This window comes from Lipophrys pholis (assembly GCF_963383615.2).
Source record: "Lipophrys pholis genome assembly, chromosome: 6".
Lineage (NCBI taxonomy): Eukaryota > Metazoa > Chordata > Actinopteri > Blenniiformes > Blenniidae > Lipophrys > Lipophrys pholis.
Window position 1 is genome coordinate 19,633,597 of NC_137629.1, and position 22,182 is coordinate 19,655,778.

Below are 22,182 nucleotides of genomic sequence, written 5' to 3' on the forward strand. Positions count from 1 at the left end.
CTTTTTATTAATTTTTCATAAACTCGGACATTACGAGCACATCAACCACGTCAAGGATTAAAAATGAACATTTATCAATTCGCATCCTCCTGTGTGACGCGCTCTGTTTAATCTTTAATGAGTCAAACCATCACGAGTCATCGCATTTTCCCTGACGTCATGCCTCCAATCGCTCCGGCCCCTGATTGCACCACGCGCTCATCGGTTTCGCCCCAGTGTCCAATCACGTCCTCCGAAGCCCACTCCAGACGTACCCTTCGGGTGACGTCACGTCCATCCGAGCGCTCTCCGCACTGTGTTTGTCCGCGCGCTGTGTCGCTCATTCCGGTGAGTAAAAGAGACAAATAAACAGTGAAGACCGGGTTTCTCGCGCAGGAGAAAGCGTAATCGTTTACTGCCCGCCGGGATTTTATCACACAGAGGTAGGTGGTCCCGACATTGATGTAACGTCCGTGTAAATTGAGTTGAAGAGCCTCGTCACTGTGAACTTTCAGCAGTTATGGCCTGGGCCTGGCTGCAGGTGCCTCTATTCTAAGTCTCTCCTGTGCCAGTTAAATTACTGGTCACGATACGTCAGTTTACTGTTTCTGTGTTGATATTTTCACAAACACATCAATTCTAGTTTTGAACAATACCAATAATATCATCAGGCTGCTGTTATATGAAGCTAATAACAGACTAGCGTTAGCTTTTTGTTTTTTCCCGAACAAAAGCCTCGGTGTCAGTGACGTGTGTGTGTGTGGGAGGGGGTGGGGGGGGGGGGGGGGTGTTGATTATAATTTGGATTATTCTATGAATGATGTGGATTTGTTTGTTCTGTGTGAGATGAGTTAATTGGGTCCAGTGGGGTCTGTTCCTGCAGCCCCAGCCCTGACTCGTGATGTCTCGAGACTTACAGGGAGCAAACACAGGCCGTCACATGGATGCCTCACCTCAGCGCATAATGAGACCCTTTCAGCTTAAACTAAAGCAAGAATACACGATTTGGAGCTGATTAGGTCACATTTCCTTTAGGATTACACTGTGAGTCCATTGAGTTGCCAAGAAGGGGTGTATTTGTTAAACTATGCCGTGCAGTATGCTTTTTTTCCCGTAGTGGACCGACAATGCTTGTTTGTGTCTTTGGTGAGACACGGCATACCAGTAGTGTACAGGGATGGGGTGGATTGAGAAAGGTCTGTGCCACTGCTTTGGAAAACATGCTCGGAAGCCGTTTTGTACCGCTGCTTTGCATTAGGAGCAAACAAATGGAACATGGAAATAGCCACTTAGACCTGTAGTTTACAGAGCAAAGCTTTGAGGAAATGTATTTCTACAAGGTGAACGTTGATGCTGCTGGTAGACGTTACTACAGCTATTACTGTTAGATAACAGATTATTTTCCAGATCTCATGGAAAGGACTGCCTTCTCAGCCCTTTGACCAGTAATCTAACACTTCTGATAAAAGAAGACGCCTTCTTTATGAACGGGGCTTTTCCCTGAGAGACTCTCTAGTAGACAATAGCTCTCACAGCTGTTTTGGCAGGTTGTGGGAGGAGGAACAAAGCTGGTATTGATAACAGTCAAATGGACTGTGTAGCGTCAAGCTCCACCTGATACCTGGTGTTGTGCTTGTACACTTTCTGGCGTGGCAAAAAAATAAATCATCAGGGATCGTTCAGTTCTCCCCGGAGAACAGTAACCATAGTTACGGGGGCCTCATGGTCTGACAGTAGCTTTCAAGAGACATTAGGGTGAAATGTCCAGACATCCAGCACAAGGTTACATTAACAAGCTGAATCTCCTTGGTTCATCTTTTTGAACTCTCTCACAAGCTTTAGCCAGTCACTCTAAAATTTCACTTTAATTTTATCTTGTGCCACACAGTTTCTGCATTCAAGTCTGTTGTTGCATAAACTTATTACATAGTGAAACATGGAGCGTTACTGGTAAGGTAGAGGCGGTGTTGCGTTCAGATTGAGCTTATTTTTACCCTCCAGGCTGGTGTTGCTTCATGACACAGAGAGGATTGGATGGAAAAAAAGATGATGAGCAGCAACGGATTGGATCACTGTATAGGTGTTTACAGTGTACATATCTAACACGACAGAGGGATCCCGGGCGGGCGAGCACAGCCGCAGATCTCCAGCTGGCCCACTTTTTGGTTGTTATGGCCGTTCCACATGAGCGAATTCCGCAATGAAGGCAAGCGAGGGGGTTTGTGATGAGCCCGGATCTATCTTATCATCAGCCATTTGTGTTTGGATGGGAAATGTACCGCGTTCTCACCAGCTCTGTGAGTGGGGGAAACAAATGATTCGTTTTGCTCTCAAAATGGCTCATCCATGGGAATGCATATCACAAAAAAAAACCCACCCTGCAATCTTCATTCCCATGTCACTTTCAAACATGTGACACCACACGAATGTGTGATGTGTTACTACGGTGCGAGTAAAGAAGCAACTCAAGTGCGACGACACGGCACAGACCTGTACGGTCACAGCAAGCCTTTCATTTCTCTCCCCTCTTTCCCAGGGTTCATTTAATGAGCTTAGGCCAGCGGACAGTGAAGCTCCCTTTGTCAACTCACCGTGTGAACAGTGTGATACTTGTGCTTGTCTCTGGTGAGGCTCATGTTCGACCAGTGAATCGTAACGCGGCCTCTCCTAAACAGAGTGTCCCTGAGTGTTCAGGGATCCGGAGAGTCTGAGCTTTTAAAGTAGTTTTCTGTCCTGGGAAGCAGCTGCATCATTTATATGTCTGTCTTACAATGAAGTGCGTTAGTAAAAGAGATCTTCCTGATGAGTTAGATAAATCACCAGCTATGATCGAGGCATATGTGTGTCTTTGAGTTTATATGTAAAGCGGCCTAATTTCCAGTTTATCACCTTGTTCTTGTGTCTGCCTTAGTGGCAAAGATAACCAACAATCCTTGTTGGCGCGTAACTAGATCCTCGCTGTTGGGAGCACGGACACAACAAAGCACATCAAAACGTGTGGAACGTTGGGGAATAGTGTGCTACGTATTTTGTTAAACAATTTGGCTAGCCGTTTCCGAGAAATCTTAAAAAACTGCAAAAAATTCCCACACAACGCGGATGGGAGATGCATCTGAAATGAAAGGTTGATGACAGCCCGTGATGTCATAAAACAAAAAAAACAACAAAAAACCTAGTAAGAGGAAGGCACACAAAATTTCCTCTGGAATTTTCTAGTTTGCAATAAACAAGTTCACTGGTATTTCTGCATGTGCACAGTAGATGTAACAAGCTGTACTCTGCAAACGCATGATTATTTACCCAGTCACTCTTTTTCATGTTTCAAAAAGCTATTAGCGGCGACTCTTCACTTCAAAGATGAACTTCGAGCAGCCTCCTCCGTACCCAGGCCCAACGGCTCCAGGCTACCCTGCCCAGGGCCCCCCTCCACAAGGCTACCCACCCCAAGGTTACCCTGCGCAGGGATACCCCGTGAACATGGAGCAGCCCAATCCATCTTACCCTAACTACCCCCCTGGAGCCATGGGCCCTGAAGGTCCTTATCCTGGGCCAGGGCAGCCTCCCTATCAGGGTTACCCGGGGCAACCGCAGTTTGGTTGGCAGGGCGGACCTCCTCCCGGGCCCATGTACGGGGAAGCTCCCAAAAACACAGGTGAGCAGTGACATGCAGATATGCTCCGTATGGACTATTAACTTACTGGTTTTTACAAACATGCATCGTTACATCTTCACTGTTTACCCTTTTTCTACCGGAACAAGCATGCAAATTGAAACTATTACACAGAAAACGTTAACTTAAATGATTCATTGAATGTCTCCTGTTTATTCAACTGTGAATTACAGTTTTAATAACTGTAGCAGACATAATGCTGCACAGAGGTCTGTGCTGCAGCAGTGAAAGCCGGGCGAACTTAATGCCAGCACAGTGTCAAAAGATGCCGAAGGCTGCAAAAATTGTACCGCCTGAGAAGTGACAGGCTGAGGATAAACACGATGACGGGCCGGATGTCAAATTGTGCAATAGATTCAAGTCATTTGTTGAATTTGCGGTTGCGTTCAGTTCTCATGAAAAACAGGGTGAAATAGAGGAAATGTCTCGAGTTGCACTGTTTTGTCTTCAGGATTTTTAGGTTGTTCAGATTGTGGAAAAATAAGGTCAATTCTGACTTTTTCACAACATATTAAAGCTTCTTTGTGCTGAAACACAGGGGGAATGTATTAGAAATCTGAAATCAGTTTTCGCCTCCTGCCTCGGTGTGTTGATGCAGACGGCTTCCTCCTCTTATTATGTAACGTCGCCCTGCAGGTTTCAGCAGTTTATTCAGCAGTTTATTCAGCCTTTTCTCATCGGGCTGTTCGCAGTCATGAAACTTGATCTGCCACAGAAAGAGAAGTCCAGGTGAATCATGTCACTCCTCAGTCCTATTCGGCTGCTCACGATAAGTGAAAACACATTGAGTTTGTAATCGTCGAGGACAATAAGAAATTATTCAAATGTGAAGTCAAGTGAGAATGCAAGCTGCACAAATATCCCACTGTAAAATATTCACAGTGAAGAACATTGTTTGGACCGCCGTCACACTGTTACTGCTGCTGTTGTGATACTTCAGATAAATGGTTTCCCCTTTTGCTTAAGCAATTTAAAATGAGGGAATAATGAGGTCATTCTTTGTAATCTGGTGATAACAGCCCAGAGATCTTCACTTGATCAACTGACTGGGTCACGTAGTAACTTATCTCAGCCAAAGCCTTCAAAAGCCCGATGATTGTTTGGTTCAGCATGAATGATTCAGAACCAACACAAAGGAAGGGAGATCTATTCGTTGTCTGCCTGGGACAGCTGTTATGAGTAACACAATCCAGCCGCATGTTTAATTCAGACACACAGGAGGAATAAACACATTACTGTTGGATCTGAACCGACTGCCGTCTTCTCTCCTCTGTGTGTAGTGTATGTGGTGGAGGACAGGAGAAGGGACGACACGGGGGACACATGCCTGACCGCCTGCTGGACCGCTCTGTGTTGCTGCTGCCTCTGGGACATGCTGACATAACGCCCCTCTCATCTGTTTACCCCCTTACGATAATCTCGCCCTCTATTTCTGTGCCTCAGACCCCAACCCCCTTTTTTCTGTACCACCTCCCAACTCCTCCCCCTATTTCTCTACAAGTCTTATACTTGTGTATAAGTAAAAGCCTCGATCTGGTACAGACGCCTCCTGAGTCACTTACTCGAATGTGAAGCTTCGGCACTGACTGACTGACCGACCGGTCCACAGATTCCTCTGCAGCAGCCTGGAACATGAAACTCGGGCTGCTCACTGAAATCGTGCACACACACACACACACACACACACACACACACACACACACACACACACACACACACACACACACACACACACACACACACACACACACACACACACACACACAGACACACACTTAAACTCGTACAGTATACTTGGATCTCAGGCTCATGTGGCATGAAGCTCTTTGGCACTTTACGATGATTACCTCTCTAAGATACTACTCCTGCCTGCCTGTTCACCCACCTACACCCCCCCCCCCCCCCCCCCCACCCCCACCCACACCCCCACCCCCGCTCAGCTATGCTATAGCGACAGTGCCCCAGGACTTCCCCTTCCTCTGGGCCCCACACCCAAAGGCCACCAAGCCCCTGGCTGCTAATGAGCCGCAGGGCGCCTGTGAGAAGCTGAAGCTTGAAATGTGTCTTTCTTTCTTTTGCACACGACTCGTGTTTGCTGATTATGTCTTCAGGTGGAAGCATTTTTAAAAGTGTCGGTGATTCATGTTTGATTACAAAGTTCAATCTGGTGGCCGCAATGTCTTTTTTTTTTTTTTTTTTTTCCCCCCCTTTTCCTTGTTGATATGAAAATGATTTGAATCTTATTTTTTATTACAGACCTTGAAAATAAAACAAGAAAAACAAACAAAAAAAAATGTCAACGCTTAACAGACACATTGACACCAAATTGCCTGTCGGATGCCTTTTGTTTTTGCTTTAGATAAGTCTTGCATTAAAATAATTTATTGCCATTACAAAAAGTGTCTGTGCTTTGTGTTCTCTTTGTGGACTGAAGCAGTTTGTGTGAGTGTGTGTGGGACTACAAGTGAGACATTCTGACCATCTGCAGCAGAAAGGACCAGGAACAAATGGGACATTTCACTGCTTATTTTGTTCCTCTTCCCGGATCACTGACTTAAAACAACTTCACTTCTGCATGTTGCTTTTCCAAATTTCCGATGCGAGATTGAGGAACTGTGGTCTTTAATAAATTGTCAGGGATTATGACTTCCTCGCAAAGTCCAAACACTGGAATGTTAGGTTAGGTTAATTAGTGACTCCAGATTGCCTATAAATGTGTGTGTGTGTGGGTGTTTGTTTTACTCTGGGTTTGATTTAATGGATGACTGATCTATTCTGGCGCCTGCTTTTATCACAGCTGACTTTGGGTCAGCCACACAACTCTTAGCTTAGACAAGAATAGATTGAGGAAGCTAAGCTGCTCTGTACATAAAGATAATTTTAGTGTGGCCTCATGTATGTGTGCACAAAGGTGAGCGGGACACGTATCAGAATTGTATCCAACGTGGGATTTTTCAGATCTAACAAAGAAAATGACAGGAAATCACGATAAAAAAATCTTTTATACCGAAGTTGTAGAGGACATTTTTAACAAGGCACACTAAGAAATACATTATCAAAAAGATTTCATGGGTAAAATTGTGCTTAATGATGCAACATTTAAGGTTTTGTTTTCCCAAATGACCAAACCACATGCACTTTGGCACCAATGCATTGAAGTTTTTCCATATTACAAATATTACAGACGTCAATATATTGATGAAATCAATCACTTTTTTTGATTTAAAAAAACATTTTCTTTAATATCGTAGGATAAATAAATGGAAAATCCAAACAATATGTGAATACAAAAAGATTCAATTTAAGAAAAATAAACCACCTAACAAATAGATCAATTGTTGTCTACCAACTGAAAGTCACAAGCCGTTAAATTATCTTACAAAGATTATAAATAAACAATAAATCTTTTGTTGTTGTAATGAAGAAACAAAATATGAAGTCAGATTTTTTTTTGTTTTTGTCTTTCTAGATTTATATATATACGATTAGTTATTCATTGCAATGTGTTAGATATGGGAAGTTACAGGAAAGTCCACCAGGTGGTCTCAGATTATTTCCAGGGTCCTACAGATTAATATTAATGCAATTTCTTTCTTCTTCACAATTTAACTGAACCTCCATTGTTCGGCTCAACAAGTTAGCCACCTCCTGGTTGTTATTGGTATTACACCCCACACTCCAGCCAAACATCAGCTTTGATAAGGTTTTATTATGGAACATCTTTGAAGATGGAGTGATCCTCTGTGGCGCCACCTCTGTTTGGTCAGGCTCCACAACGTGAAGAACCTCGACTCGATAACAATCAAGTTCCTGAAAGAGGAGAACAAGTGGAGGACAATGGACACGAGGTAAATGTTTGGACCTCTGATATTTCCATGAACACGTCGATTCTTTCACTTTAGAATTTGTTGCAGGTTCTGTTGGTATTTGTTTGAGTCATCCAAACCACATCTTTCTTATTTCTTCTCTCCAATTTTCCCTCCTAGAGGCAATCAGTGTTCTTGACCCTGAATTCACTGACCTCATCAAATTCCACGAGCGGTTCGACGACCTCGGGCGAACATGCCTGGCGTTCAAAATGCTGGACATCAGTTTGTGTGACTTCATTTGTCAAGAGGCCTACAAGCATCATGTTGTCTAAACATGATCAGTAGAGGAAGCCGTAGTGAGTCCTCACTAACCTGTCCTCTCATGTTTTGTCTGTACAGCTGCTGGGGGCCCTGGACGCTCTGAAAGTTCTGGGTACCCTGCAAGGTGACATACCAGCCAGACAACATCATGCTGGTCAACGCAGTGGCACGCTCCCTCAGGGCGAAGCGCCGACTTTGGAGAAGTGATTCCAACCTCCAAAGTGGAAACTGGGTTTAGTACTCTTAAGTGCATCTGCACACACAGATTGAAATTGTACTCGTTTTCTGGACCAATTGTTTGATTTTGTGAAAATATAGACATTTTCACCCCTTATACTCTGCATTATGCATTTTTTACTGGGCGCATTTCTGGTAAAAATGACGCAAAATGTCTAGAACAGAACTGGAAAGTCTCAAAGAGCTGCTTGTTTTGATACTTCAAATAGTATATTTGCTAGTATAAGTTTGCACAATACACTAACAATTGATTTTCAGGATATTTTTACAGTTTTATTACTGATTTCTGCTCAAATATACATCATATGTATTATTTTTCCTGTTGCACTTCGGGACAGTTAAGATTTTTTTTTTTTTTAAATTGCTGCTGTGTTTTTCAGCTCCTGTTGCTTTTCAGCAAACTTTGTAAAATAAACTTCTCACTAAGCAGGTTACAACTCAGGCCCTGTCCACACAAGCCAAAACTTTCTTTTTTCTCCACGGCATTCTTAAAAAAAAATAAAAAATCCATCCGCAAGTCATTGTGAACGCAGGTCAACAAGCTGTAGTACACATGTCAGGCCTTTAGGGGGAGACTGTGACTCCCCAGATACACCAAAATACATAAGAAGACACGTGTTTTAGAATTTCCACTCTGTCTGGCTGCTAAAACGCTGCGCCATGTGGATAAATCTGCCAAAAACGATGCGTTTGCGTGATACGTCGTTCTCGTGTGGACAGGCCCTCAAAGATTGGTCACAGTTTAGATAACTAAACACCCTTTTGTCCAGGATCCATGGTTTCTCACACACATACTAAACAAACTCTCCCCTCCACACTAACAGGACTAAACCTTGAGGAGGGAACCTTTGATTACATTTATATTTTTTTATATTCTGATTTATTCTTCAACATCAGAGTTTGTTGCAGGATCCTGACACCCATCTTTCTCTTTGTTCTCTCCAGCTGTCAATGTTGGAGGCCATAAGCGTCCTCAATCCTGACCAGACGAACCTGGTCAAATACTATGGGTCCTTTCTACACTGGGGGCACAGACGTCTAGCATTTGAACTGCTGGACATCAATCTGTACGACCTGCTTGTACTGGAGGAGTACGAGCCGACATTCGCCCCATTGCAGAGCAGGTTTGTCTTATGGGCTCCAATAATCTCTTGTTGTTTGATCGGTAAAGGAAACTGTGAGTGCGTCCTCACTAACCTGTCCTCTCATGCTTTGTCTGTGCAGCTCCTGGTGGCCCTGGATGCTCGTAAAGGCCTGGGCGTCCTGCACACAGATATTAAGCCTGACAACAGTGCAATGAAGAGGCCGCTGAGGGTGAAGCAGCTTGAGCCTCTGAAGTCCATCCTGGGCTGGTTTCATCCACACTACCTGGCTCCATGCTGATCAGTTCTTCATTTTCCTCCTCAGAGCCCCGGAGGTTTAGCTTGGCCTGCCTTTCAGCGAGGCCATCGATGTGTGGGGGGGGTGGGCTGCGTCCGGGCCTACCTCTACCTCGCCGACAACCTTTTCCCAATCAACTGTGAATATCAGATGGTAGGTCTGCTTCTTCCAACATGTATCCCAAAGAAGTTGGAAAACTTGTCAGAGCATCTGCTGATGTGTCTGTGATTCTGTCTGCAGATGAGGAGCATTGTTTCGGTACCCGGCCAGCCACACGACCTCCAGCTCTCAATGGGGGGCTACGCCAAGTACGACTTCACCAGGGAGGAGGTCGATGACAGCTGAAGATGGCGGCTGATGGTAAAGTAACTTTTCTGGTTGGACTTGGTTTAATAATCCTACTTGAACATTTCTATAACAGTTGTGATATTTCTGTTCCTGCAGACACCTGGGGAACACACGCTGGTAAACACCACGCCTGCTAGAGAGGGAATTTTGAGCTGCCCAGCAGCCTGGATGAGCTGGTTGAGGTCGGTACTCTCTGCCGGTTGATTGACTCTCTCACTGCTTCCATCTTCTATTTTTGCAGCAATGCAGATTAACAGTTGATCTACTCATTATCCTAAAGATCTAAAAGAAAAAGTTTGGCAGCAGAACCAAAGTGAAGCTGAAAAAAAAACTTGACAGGTATTTAAAAATTTCATACTGCAGATATCAAGACCTAATAAGAGTCTCACTGGATTTTTCAAAGATTCAATAGAACTTAGTCGACACTTCCGCCCTCTAGAATGTGTCACAGTTCTCTTACCTGGTGGAATTTTAGAATCGTTTAGTTCTGGATTATGTGGAAATTACAGAATGTGTGTGAAGTTGAAGAACGTGATGAGTGTACACTATGTGAAAGTAACAGAACGTGGAAAATTATTTTCTCATGCGAGAGAATTCTATAAAGTGGATATCATTTCTGAGAGTTCTATTAACTCTGATCCTTCTGGAACCTGGGAAAGTTTTGGAATGTCTGAGAATTCTATTGTAAGAATTTCATTATTTATAAGAACACTTGAATGTATGAGGGTTTCAGAACATATGAGACTTTGAAGAATTCAGTTATTGGCCTACAATAAAAGGTGTATGTAAAAATACACCAAGTATCATGTTTAACCGGGGTATTTAGGTTCATCCATTAAACTTTTCAAGTTTTTTTTTTTTTTTTAGTTCAGCGCCACAGTTTAACAGTTGATCTCGTCACCATAAAAACATATTTAAAAGAAAAACGTTGGAACGAAACAGCAACTTATTTCAAAGGTGCCGGAAGCTGCAACAGTTTGTGGTTTACTGCTTTATGTTTTTTCCCCTTTATGTAAATTAATGTGTTTCATTGTTGAAACGGCAACAAAATGCCTCTGATGATCATCATTTCAAACAGCCCATTTACTATATATATTTTTTTTTACTCCCGACAGATTTTAATGACCAGTCATTACTGAAACCGTCTCTTGTTGTTTATTCCAGCAGCCTAATTGAGAAGTTCTTTTTTCTTTCATATTCCCCCCAGTTCCAATCGGCGTTTGTCATATTAACAATGTCATAAATGCAGGATAGTTATGTAAGCGTGGCTCTGCAGGTTGCGGTGGTTTCCAGCAGGCTGTTTGCAGTGATAACACTCGATTGTCACAGCAGTCGAAGTCCAAGTCAACCACGAAACCAATGATCCTGAAGCTCAATTAGCCCGGGCCGACAATACTCAGCTGCAGGAACAATATTTATGTTGCAAATGATACACAACGAATGCTTCTGATCTCTTCGTGTGTTTGATGGTTAATTGGTGAAGCTGAACTGACGTCGGCGGCGAGTGTGTCTCTCGGTTCGGCTGGTGTGATCAACCCGTTGGAATCGGAGCAGCGCCAGGCAATCCCCAAACTATATATAAGAATGATGGATTAGATAGAACAGCTGTTAAAGCTTATGACACTGACATCATCCTGTGGGGGGCGTGCCAGAGAACTGGGGGGGTCAGGTGGAGGTCTATTCCCAGCATGATTAAAAACAACACAAAACATGGAGCTGAATCTGTTGATTGAATCTAATAAGGCACAGATTGTTTTAAATACATAATTTATTGCAAGTGTAATAAAGACAATAGCACACGGTCTTTAAAGACTCCCCAGACGTTTTCAGGTTAAACAATGTTCTTGGAAAAATCCTGCTGCCTTCGAATTTTCCCCCTCTTCCTGGGGCCACATTTAGTTTTAAACTCAATGATTCCTCAGACGACGTTCCTTCGTTGGATACAGAATGGCGAGTACGGCTTTTTTTTTTTTTTATAAATCAGGAAAATAAAAGATAAAATAGGGGGGAAAATATAAAAACGATCAAAAAAAGGAACAAAAGAAAGGGCAAAAAAGAAGAAAGAAATGAGAGAAAAAAGAAACAAGGAAAAGGAAAAAAGAAACAAGGAAAAGGAAAAAGAAACAAGGAAAAGGAAAAAAGAAAGCAAAAATGATTTCAAAAAAAAAGAAAAGTTGGAACGACAAAAACTTGCCATTAGTGCAAACTGCAAGCACACAGCGGCTGTAAACAACTAAATGGTTAAAGTGGGAAAATACACGTAAGAAGGAGGAAAAATCTCTAAAAATGGCCAGAAAAGCTGAACACATAATGAAATACATATTAAGTGTCGCTATGACATTTTCATGAATGCAACCTCAGTTTTCGTATGCATAGCTGCTGTTTTTAACATGGTTTCTTTTTTCTTCATTTCAGATGATGTCTTGCAGATCCGGACAAATTCTATTCGGTGGGAAATGACAAAAATGGCCCTTTTTGGTCAGGAGCCCCTGATGGTTGGTGTGGCCTGTTCAAACCTATTAACTCCGGTGTGATTCCTGTGAAGAGACACCTCTCATAATGAACAGAATTAAATAAAAGCTGCTCCTTCCCCGCTGGAGACTTCGGCAATGAATTCTGAGTATTACATTCCAATTTATTCTCCATTATTTTCACTGAAATGTAGAGAAAAGGGACATAATTATACGGCAAATTTGAACTTTCAGAAGTTTATTAGTTTTTACTTCTCCTAAGCTGTGCTGACTGGAAGGCTCCTGGGCTACCCCTGATTCTGACCCATTCCCAAAGACAATGATTAACCTGCCAGAGTTTGTTTTCAAAACAAACACCCCAAAATCCAGAAAACGTACTGAAACAACAGTCATCCCATCTTAAACACATCAGCATTCAGATGGGATGGTCAACCTATCTTAGGCTGCCCCGTCTTGTGATATACTTTATAACCAAGCGCTCACTGCCGGTCCTCGGTTGAAGCGAACAGAGGCAGCAGGTGCCACCACCGCTCGGTGGGAACGGTAAACACAATCGCCACCATATGGCGGACATGCTGCACATATGGCAACAGCATACCTTGAAAACCCGGCATCAGCATTCAGATGAGACATTTGTTGGTGAGCTTTCATTCCACAAGCACAAAGCAACCAAACGAGCAATTAGTCTGTTAGTCTGCACAATGACTGGATCACTGACTTGGATTGGGTTTAATTTCTTTTTTGCCCTCAAACTGCCAGTACTATATTATGTTTAATTAAATGTAATTTAATATCATTTCAACACTGTACGATAGTACGCACTAACTGGAGTTCGTTGTTAGTTGAGGTTTCAGTGATCCTACACTCATTCATAACATAGAAATGAAAGATTTGGACATGAAAAAAAACAAAACACAAAGACGATTGAAAAGCACAGTATTCGCAAGAAGACAATCAAAAGGAAATGGATTTTTCTGACACGACCCAGCATGCAAAGATGAATAGTTTTATTGCACTTTTTAAACCAAAGATGTGAGTGTTGGTGGAGTGAAAATATGCGGTAGCATACTGTCTATCATAAAGTTGTATGGAGGCAGTGTGGGTTAACATCATATTTAATGATAAATATACAACATGCGAGGGCTCCACCGGATGCCTACATGCATAATCCAGTTTGTTTGTCAGTGCAGATGATTGTGAGCCACATTTTGGAGCCAGTGATGAGAATAGAAAACCAGTGTGGTGTCAAACCTTTCACGGACACAAGTGAACAAGGGAGGCTCAATAATATGTGAATACATGAGGGGATAGATAACGATTTCTTTACTCCGGATGATAAATTATAAGGCAGTTTTTTTTTAAGGGGGGCATTTTTAAGTTCCAGGACAACAGCCTACAAAGGGGTTAATGAGAAACTCCAACTCAAATGTTATTTTAGTGCTTGCTTTTATTTCTAGTGTACATACCCACCTTTACCGAGTTTGAAAGATCACTGTTGGACAAAAACAAATCCAAAACATTAACTGATGCAGCCCTGGCCCGCCTCTGCATGGTACACAGCTTGTTTTTCATGAATCATCTCGATTTCTGAGGGTAAACATTACATTCAAAGAGCTGTTTCCTAAACACTGCGCGGCGGTTGTCAAAATCATCACTCTGTGTGTTGACAGGAAAACGGCTGTGTGTGTGTGTGTGTGTGTGTGTGTGTGTGTGTGTGTGTGTGTGTGTGTGTGTGAATAAACTGGTCTTTTGGATCCTTGAACAAAATACAGCAAACATGTTTATGTGAGATAATATCAGTCTTACCTCCTTTAATGCTGTTTTTCCCTGTGGTACCAGCAGCCCTGCGGGGGGGACTCAGACCCATCCGCTAAGAGACCAACCCCCCCCCACCTGTGGTGTAAAAATAACATGCGCCAAACTCCAAACACAGCACTGAGATGAAAGTGGACTCCACGCCGCTCGGTTGAAGTAAACAATTATGTTTTTATTGATAAGGTTCTCAGAAGAGTCTCGTTTCAGTGAATGTATAAGAATCATCCTTCCATAATACTGATTTGGTACATTATGACATCCAGCACGAGTCTCTTCACAGTGAGAGGGATCCATTACTGCTACTGCTGTTGGGATCTAGGACAGAAATATCTCTGCTTCCAAACCGAAGAACAGTCAAAAACAACAAACTGCGGACTGATATTGTAGATATGGAGTATTAGAGTGCCACAAAACTCTAGAGTAGTAAGACCAGCTAAAGATTTTGCACATTACAAGCCACTTCCTCTTAGAAATATAAAACTTGATATTCTGAACAATATTCTACTGTGCTGCATAAAGGTAGGTCTATACACTGTACATCGAAATATATTTCGAAAAAACAGATTTCACAGTTTTAAAGACTTTATTTAAAGTATAAACTGTTTTTTTTTTCTTTAAACACTTTATTACATAAATTATTCTTTTTGAGAGTGACTATTATTTGCCCTGGCAGCAAAACTGAAATTAATACAAAAACAAAAATGAACATTTATTACATATCATACAAAAGAAAAGAAAACTCATCCATTAATGTTCATCTGGAATAGAACCGGTGACTCATTCATGATTGTCATATAGTACTAAGAATAAATAAATAAAAAAAATGAGCAAACTCAAATAAATACTAACTTCGCATGTATTTCGGACTCTGTGAGTGGTGCGTTTGGATCGTTCTGTACAGAAGTGCCTTGGTGAAAGTCTCACAATTCTACCGCGACTGAAACGTACAAAACTACGGCATCTACAGTATACGCAACATCCTGAAATTTAGTGTAGTCGGACACATATGTAGTAGTATGATTCTTCTCCTCATTTCAAAATAAACAATGCTGTGTGACACCACTTGTCCACAAATATAGCCATCACTTTTTTTTTTTTGTTTTTTTTGGACTGCTTATTTATTTATGTTTTTTTTTTTTCTTCTATTTTTGTGAAAAAGTTTATTGTCTTGTCCGTTAACAGCGTGGTCTTTTTAAGGATGCTGTTAAGCCTGTGTGTTGCTTGGTTGGATGTGCGCCGCCCCCGGCAAGCAGAGGACCGGTCCGAGGTGGACGATGGGAGGCCTGAGACAGGGAGACGACTCATAGTGTTGGACGACCGGTAACCCAAGCTTGTCGCTGCCTTATGAAGTCGTCCTGTGATGTGTGGTTGTGAGTGGTCTCGCTCCGGAGTGGCTTTTTGTCTCCACTTTGGTCCCTTTTTTTCTGTTTTTTTTTTCTTTCTTTTTTGCCGTCAGTGTGTATTAAGAGACAAGACAAGCCGTGATCGCAGAAGCCAGCACACTACAACCCCCCCCCCCCCCCCCCCCCCTCCCCCACAGGGTGATCAGTAGCTGTCATGGCCGCTCTCAGTGTGACCCAAAAAATATGGGCGAAAATATCACTATCTTTTTTAAAAAGGGGAATCTTCTTATTCGTTAAGCAACAGTTCTCAAAGTTCTTCAGTGCTTTTTCAGTTGTTCAAAGTTTTTTTTTTTATATCTCCAAAAGAAAATCAATCAAACAAACAAAACAAACAAACAAACAAAAAAAAAAACTTGACGAAGCTCTAAGTGTTTTTTTTTTTTGCCTGTCGCAGTAAAATTAATATGTTTTCATTCTTTTCAAAAGTCCCTGCAGCGTTCCTTGAATAACCCCGTGTGTTGGTTATTTCTCCATGGGTTTTAAAAGGAGGAAGGGTGAGGAGGCTGGGTGAGAAAGAAAAAAAAACAACAACAACAAAAAAAAAAAAAAAACCAACCCCAAAACAAAAAAAAGGAAACGGGAATTTAGAGACGTAAAAGTGGGAGAAAGGGAAAAAGTCTGCCCTTGGAGCCAGTCCAGGTGGGCTGTTACCTCCTGCCCATCTCGTTCTGTCTGAGAAACTGGATGTTGTTGCTGCTGTCGGCCAGCTCCGGGTACTGCTCCACGGGCAGCACGTAGTAGCCGTCGTAACCTTGTACTCTACCTGTCGTGAGCAGCTGCTGTCTCTCCCCTTCCGTCCAGAGGCGACTGCCCCCCTTCCCGTCCCTCGCCCTCTGCTGCTCCTTGGCCCAGGCTCCGGCCAGAGCCCTCTGCCGGGCCAGTTCCAACAGTCTTACCTTCTCCTCGTCCACCACGTCCACGGCCAGCCCGTAGCGGACGCTTAGCACGAGCGACGGCACGGCGAATTCCACGGTCACGCCCCGCCTCGACCGCCCGCTCACTGTCACATTGATGCCGCTCTCAAGGGACTTCCGCCCGTTGGTGAGCCCCAGCGCCAACAGGTCGCTGTCGGCGGAGCCCACCTTCACAAAGTAGTGGCAGTCCTTCCCGTCCTGCGTGTAGTGCGTGCCTTCCAGGTACTGGGCGCCGTTAAGCACCAGAGCCACTTTGCGGCTGTCGTCGCTGGCCAGTGCCGACACGCCGGCCACGACCCGGCCCTCTTTGAGCGCCAGCATCACACCTCGGCCGATGATGGGGGTGCTCGTCCCGAACCAGTGGCCGGGCTTGTCCTTGCGCCTGCGCCGCTCCTTGTTGAGCAGACGGCCCTCCAGGGCCATGAAGGCCTGGTTGTGGCGCTCGGCGGCCTGCTGCACGCCAGTGATGAGCTGCAGAAAAGAAAAGAAACAATAATATCTCGAGCTGGGACTAATAATTCCAAATAAACAAAAAGAGTTGCGTGGAAAAGGGTCTCAGAACAGCAGCAGGTCAACAAAGGTGACGATGTAGCATGAAGCATGAAAAAGTGCTAAATATCCGACCAAGATGTTGAATATCACCAGAGCAATTCAGGTTTTCAGTCTCACCCGAATGCTACAAGTGTTGTCAGTCAGTCAACTTTACTGTGACACAGTTTTTATTGGTCTTAATCTAACAGCTGCATTAAGAAAGTGTCCTAGAATTAAACATATTACTACTGGCTGATTGAGCTCTGAATGCTTTCCAAGAGCAGAACAACCAGACTGAACATGTAACATGTAACTTACAATGATTTTTTATTTTTCCTCGTCTCTCACCGGATCCAAACTCTTTCACAATCCAAACCGTTGCGGTCGTGTAAACAGGTAAAAGGTGCATTTGGGAAGACAAATGAAGAGAGATGTTTGACGGTACCTGTCCGTTCTCACAGTGCTGCGTGGCCTGCAGCTCGTACGGCGGCTCCACGAAGTAGAGCGAGTGTCGGGGGAACCCGGGGATTATGTTGCTGAGCTGGAAGCCAAACATTACCAGCCAACTCTTCACATCTACGGCAGCAGACAAAGAGGGGAAGTGAAATTACTGCACGACGAAGTTAAACACAAGTGAATCGGTGTTTTTATTTTGAAAAACTTAACTTGTGTTTGCTTCCGTGACTCATTTGGTGCTACGCAAAATCTATCAAGACACCGTGCCATCTGTCGCTCCCTCTTACTTGCGTAAACTTTTTATATTTGAGAACAATCTGCTTCTCCTGAACACTGGTACGACGGGACACAAACTGAGCCGAACATGTTGAGGGATTTAAAGTGACCCGCGCAAATCTTCACTCTGAAGGCTTATAATCTCTGCGGATTTATTTGGATTTACCCTGCAAAAGTACAACTTCTCTTGTGTTGTGATTTTAATACACCAAAAACAAACAAACAAACAAAAAAAAATCCGAAAATCCACATTAAATCAAGTAAAAGCCATTCAAGTGAATAAACATGAATCCTCTACCTGTGACGTAGTTTTTGACATCCAGCATGTCGCTGAGTGGGTTGTTGTTCTTGAACATGTACAAATTAAACGGCGAGGGATCTTTCCCGATCTTGGGCCAGATGCTGTAGTCCGGTGAGGTCCAGCGTCCCGCCAAGACGTCGTAATCCCGCTGGGTGAAGTGGACCAGCTTGGTCAAAGGATCGTAGAGACCCCCGTGGAAACCCACCACCAGAGGGAACTCTGGGTTTGAGTCGAGGTAGACCTCGCCGTAGGCAGTGTACTGCACCTGAGCGACACAATTCAGACACCGGTAAAGTCGCCGTTTTCATCCTGTGATGCTGGACGTGTTTAAAACTGAAAAGACGTTTTTAGTTCTGGGGCCACGTACAGCTCATTTCATCTTGAGTGGACTGGACTGGTGAAATAAACGGGAAAGTTTTCCCTTGTTGTGGTGCAGAGTATACGTGATGAAAACGTCTATAGTTTTGTAAAACCAAGAAACGTTTTCTGACATTTTTACCATTTGCATGGTGGTTTCAGTCCACGGGCCAAATGTTTGTCGCCCTTGTTTCAGAGGATTAGGACCTTTTTGCAGCAGAATCAAGAATTTGTGTGTTACCTGTTTGATCATCTGTCCATTGCTGCTGAACACTGCCAGTGGTGTGCCCGTGTTGTCAGAAGCGATGTAGTATTCCTCGCCACTGCTCACCTCCATGGCAAATAAATGGCCCTAACAATGAGAAAAGTAAAAAAAAAAAATATATATATATATATGGTTCATACAGCAAATGTAACATGGTACTTTCAAAGAATAGGTAACTATGCTGATCAGCAGGGGGCAGTGTAACACTGTTTGTGATAATTTATGCTCCTGCCTCAAATTGGAGGCTCTTATTCTATTGGACAGAATATAAGAATATGCTTTGAGAGGGACTTCAACAAAGCTGCTCTGAGGAGTATAAGTGGAGCTTTCCTCTAAACCACACTGCTGGAGTCTGAGGGCTGTACCATAAAAGTCAAATTAAAAATACATGCTGAAAAGTAAAGACATGCCGAATTGATTTATGTGCTCAGCTGGAAAAGGATTCTCAATAGGAAATAGATCCTAACTTGAGCATGCGTGCAAAACAAATTAGAACATGTATAATTTAAATACATGCTAGACTGAAAGTAGACGTCAGATCAGAATGCAAGCTGAATTATAAATACATGCTGAATGAGAAGAAAGATATTATTGTGAAATAAATGTTAAATTGATATTGAATTGAAACTGAATCCACTTCAAAATGGAAATAGATACTGAACTGAAAGATGTGCTAAATTTAAAACACATGCGAAACTAAAATCACCCAAGTCAGAGATAAAGGCCAAAATCAAACTGAATGCTAAAATGGAAATAGACGTAACTCTGAAATGCCTGCCAACCTGGAATACTGGCTTCACAAATTCTACAGGTAGAAAGTTACAGATCATATCCTTCCCAATTAAATCTATGATGCGTGCAAAATATCTTTTTGTACTTAGGGGCTGGCATACAACATTATTTTTAAACTGCCACGGTGGGTCGAGCATTAAAGAGTTACTGGCTACTTTGCATTTGTTAAAGGCTGCTGAACTCTTTGTTCAGTGTGAAACTGCATGCGAACGCACGCACGCACACACACACACACACACACACACACACACACACACACACACACACACACACACACACACACACACACACACACACACACACACACACACACACACACACACACACACACACACACACACACACACACACACACCTGCAGGTCATAGTAGAGGGACGAGATGTCAGAGCTGGAGTGATTGAAGATGTGTGTCACCCGAGCCGGATGGTTGAGGTCAGCGTAGAAGAACTGAAGGTGCTGCCCCAGGCTGTTCCTCGTGGACACTCTGCGGCCCAGCCCGTCGTAGTGATACACAACGCTCCAGCCTCCAGGCCCTCGGTTGTAGGCCCTCAAGAGCTGACCTTTGGAGTTATAGTCGAAGACGTCTGAGCCACGCTGACTGAGGAAGCCGTCCTCATCCAGGCGATACTGGACGTCTCCCAGGCGCGTGATGCGGTCCCTCAGGTCATAACGGAGGGGCAAGATACGGGCGCTGTTCCCGGGATTCAGAAGGTGGAGGTTCCCGTTCAGGTCGTAGCTGTAGCGCCAGGTAGACCAGTCATTCACCTGGAAAGAACAACAAGGTCTTTATATGCCATTCAACCATTATTTCACTTGCATCGTGACCATGACAAAGTCCGAGGCAGTTACAGATTGCAGCTCATCGATCAAATGAAGTGTAATGGACACTTTAGCCTTGAAAGAAAGGGAAATGTCTGAAAATTCAAATCTCTGCGTTCAGAATATTCACCTTGACGCCGCTCAGTTGTCCGTCCCCATCATAATCATAGCGGTACTGAGTGGTGTTGGCGTAGGGCCCGATCTTGAGCTCTCTCTTTACCACTCGTCCCATGCTGTCATACTGCACTGTCATCCAGTACATAAGCGAGCGGAAGATCTCGTACTGGACCTCCTTGATGCGACCGTGGGTGTCGAAATGCTTACTCAGTGTCATAACGGCTGTGGTGATGATTTGATTGATGTCATAGTAAATGACCCCAAACTTTCCAAAGTGCTCCACCTAGAGGACAAAAAGAAAAGTTTACAAGGTGAGATTTCTCGCGGCCAACAAAAAGTTTTGTGAGGTAATGTTTGCCTGAACGGGGGGGGGGGGGGGGGGGGTTTGATTTATAAAAAAAACTGTTCTGCACCTTTCCGGAAATCTCGTCGTATCTATAAAGATCGACAGGAAGCGGCGTCTCGCTGATGACCGGCTTCATGCTGGCGATGCGGAAGCTGTTATCATGGTAGGTGTAGTCGAACCTTGCGTTGACCATTCCCTCCTCACTGAAGCGGTAGATCTGCTTGTCGATGAGCGGGCCCATTTTGCGGTACCGGATGGTGCAGGAGAAGCCCCCGCTCTGCAGGTTGACCATCTTCAGGACACCCGCCGTCTCGTCGTACCCAAACGTGACGGCAGTGCTGTCGTACACGATCTCAGAGAGCTTGGCCAGCTTGCCGTACTTGTAGAGGACTCGTCGTCCGGTGCCAAGGAAGTACGAGGCCTGAGGTCTGCCGTCCTCACAGAAGTCGTGGATGATGGAGGCGTTGCTCTCTGGAGGGTTGTACGTGTTGCGGATGTAGCCCACCGACACGTGTGTGAACATGGTGTGGCGGGCGACGCTGGGCATTGTGACCGCTGTCACCCGGCCTGAGGCGTCAAACTCAAAGACGTACTGTCTTTGGCTCTGCAGGAGAAGCACCATGGACTGGAAGCAGAGAAAAGAGGGAAATGGGGATTAACATAATAGCATTATCAATGGGTGACTTGCCTTCTGTGAAATAGCGCTGCGAGTAATTTGCTCTCACCTGACAAATCTGAACCTTCATAACCATAAAAATGATGTATTATTTCACTCAGTTCTGCAATCCAAATTACTCTGCTCGCTTGTTATTGCCTTCCCGAGTAAGATATGACTCTTGGATGACAAAGTTAACGATGAATGTACTCACTTTATCGAGGTAGCTGTAGCTCCACACTTTGCCGTCAACAAAAGAGCGGGACAGGATGCGTCCCTGTGGGTCAAACTCCGTCCTCTCGCTCATGCTGCCCCTCTGCAGGCCCACGAGCTGCCCGGTGGTGGAATAGGACACGTTGACAACCGCCAGGCTGCTGCTGGGCAGCCACATGGCCGGGCGGCCCTGAGCGTCGTACATGATGCGCAGCGTGAACTTGCGATGGTCGTCGTAAATCTTCTCGGTACGTGTGTTGCGATCAAAGTCGATGGAGAGAAGATTGCGGCCATGAGCCTGAGGACAAGGAAGATGTTTCCAAGTTATGTTTTCCAGTCAAAAGGGATTTAAAAAAGAAGAAAATGTCAACAAGGCCGTCACCAGCTTACCCTCAACTTCCTCCCGAAAACAGTGACCTTGCCCTTGGTCTGCTCCTTGCGCAGGCGCCACTCGATGGAGTTGAGTCCATTGTCCGTTGGCAGGGTGATGTTTCGCCGCCCGATTGTTGGGCTGACGGAGCCGGCCAAGATGTGCGGCTCTGTGTGGAAACTGATGCCCATTCCATTGGCGTACATCACTCTCAGGGTCCCGTTGTTGCACAGCTGATAGCTGTTCCTCACTTGATCTACAGGGGGAGACGTGGCGACATGTAAGAAGCAAAGCTAGACGAACACTGGACTTTCAGGATTTTCTTTATCTAAACCC

General features: G+C 44.1%; 2 protein-coding genes across 3 annotated transcripts in view; one reads left to right on the forward strand and one right to left on the reverse strand.

The window, feature by feature from the left end:
- The first annotated feature begins 282 nt into the window (after positions 1-282).
- LOC308111099 (cysteine-rich and transmembrane domain-containing protein 1) lies at positions 283-6,043 on the forward strand. 2 transcript variants are annotated; one of them, XM_080465842.1, is made up of 3 exons: positions 283-422; positions 3,309-3,631; positions 4,930-6,043. In XM_080465842.1, the coding sequence occupies exons 2-3, from the start codon at positions 3,337-3,339 to the stop codon at positions 5,031-5,033; spliced, it is 399 nt and encodes a 132-aa protein (XP_080321968.1). In that variant the 5' UTR covers positions 283-422; positions 3,309-3,336; the 3' UTR covers positions 5,034-6,043. The 2 variants fall into 2 exon arrangements, with proteins under 2 accessions (XP_080321968.1, XP_080321969.1); XM_080465843.1 differs by having other exon boundaries at positions 289-327; positions 4,930-6,037.
- Positions 6,044-14,189: 8,146 nt separating this feature from the next.
- tenm2a (teneurin transmembrane protein 2a) overlaps positions 14,190-22,182 on the reverse strand; it is a gene marked incomplete at its 5' end in the record, with an annotated part of 182,641 nt that continues 174,648 nt past the window's right edge. Inside the window, 9 exons of the mRNA XM_080465142.1 lie at positions 14,190-16,818; positions 17,324-17,454; positions 17,909-18,176; positions 18,510-18,620; positions 19,681-20,091; positions 20,276-20,545; positions 20,676-21,233; positions 21,478-21,774; positions 21,867-22,102. Coding sequence (XP_080321268.1) covers positions 16,081-16,818; positions 17,324-17,454; positions 17,909-18,176; positions 18,510-18,620; positions 19,681-20,091; positions 20,276-20,545; positions 20,676-21,233; positions 21,478-21,774; positions 21,867-22,102 — 3,020 coding nt within the window. The 3' untranslated portion in view covers positions 14,190-16,080. The remainder of the gene's footprint in view (positions 16,819-17,323; positions 17,455-17,908; positions 18,177-18,509; positions 18,621-19,680; positions 20,092-20,275; positions 20,546-20,675; positions 21,234-21,477; positions 21,775-21,866; positions 22,103-22,182) is intronic.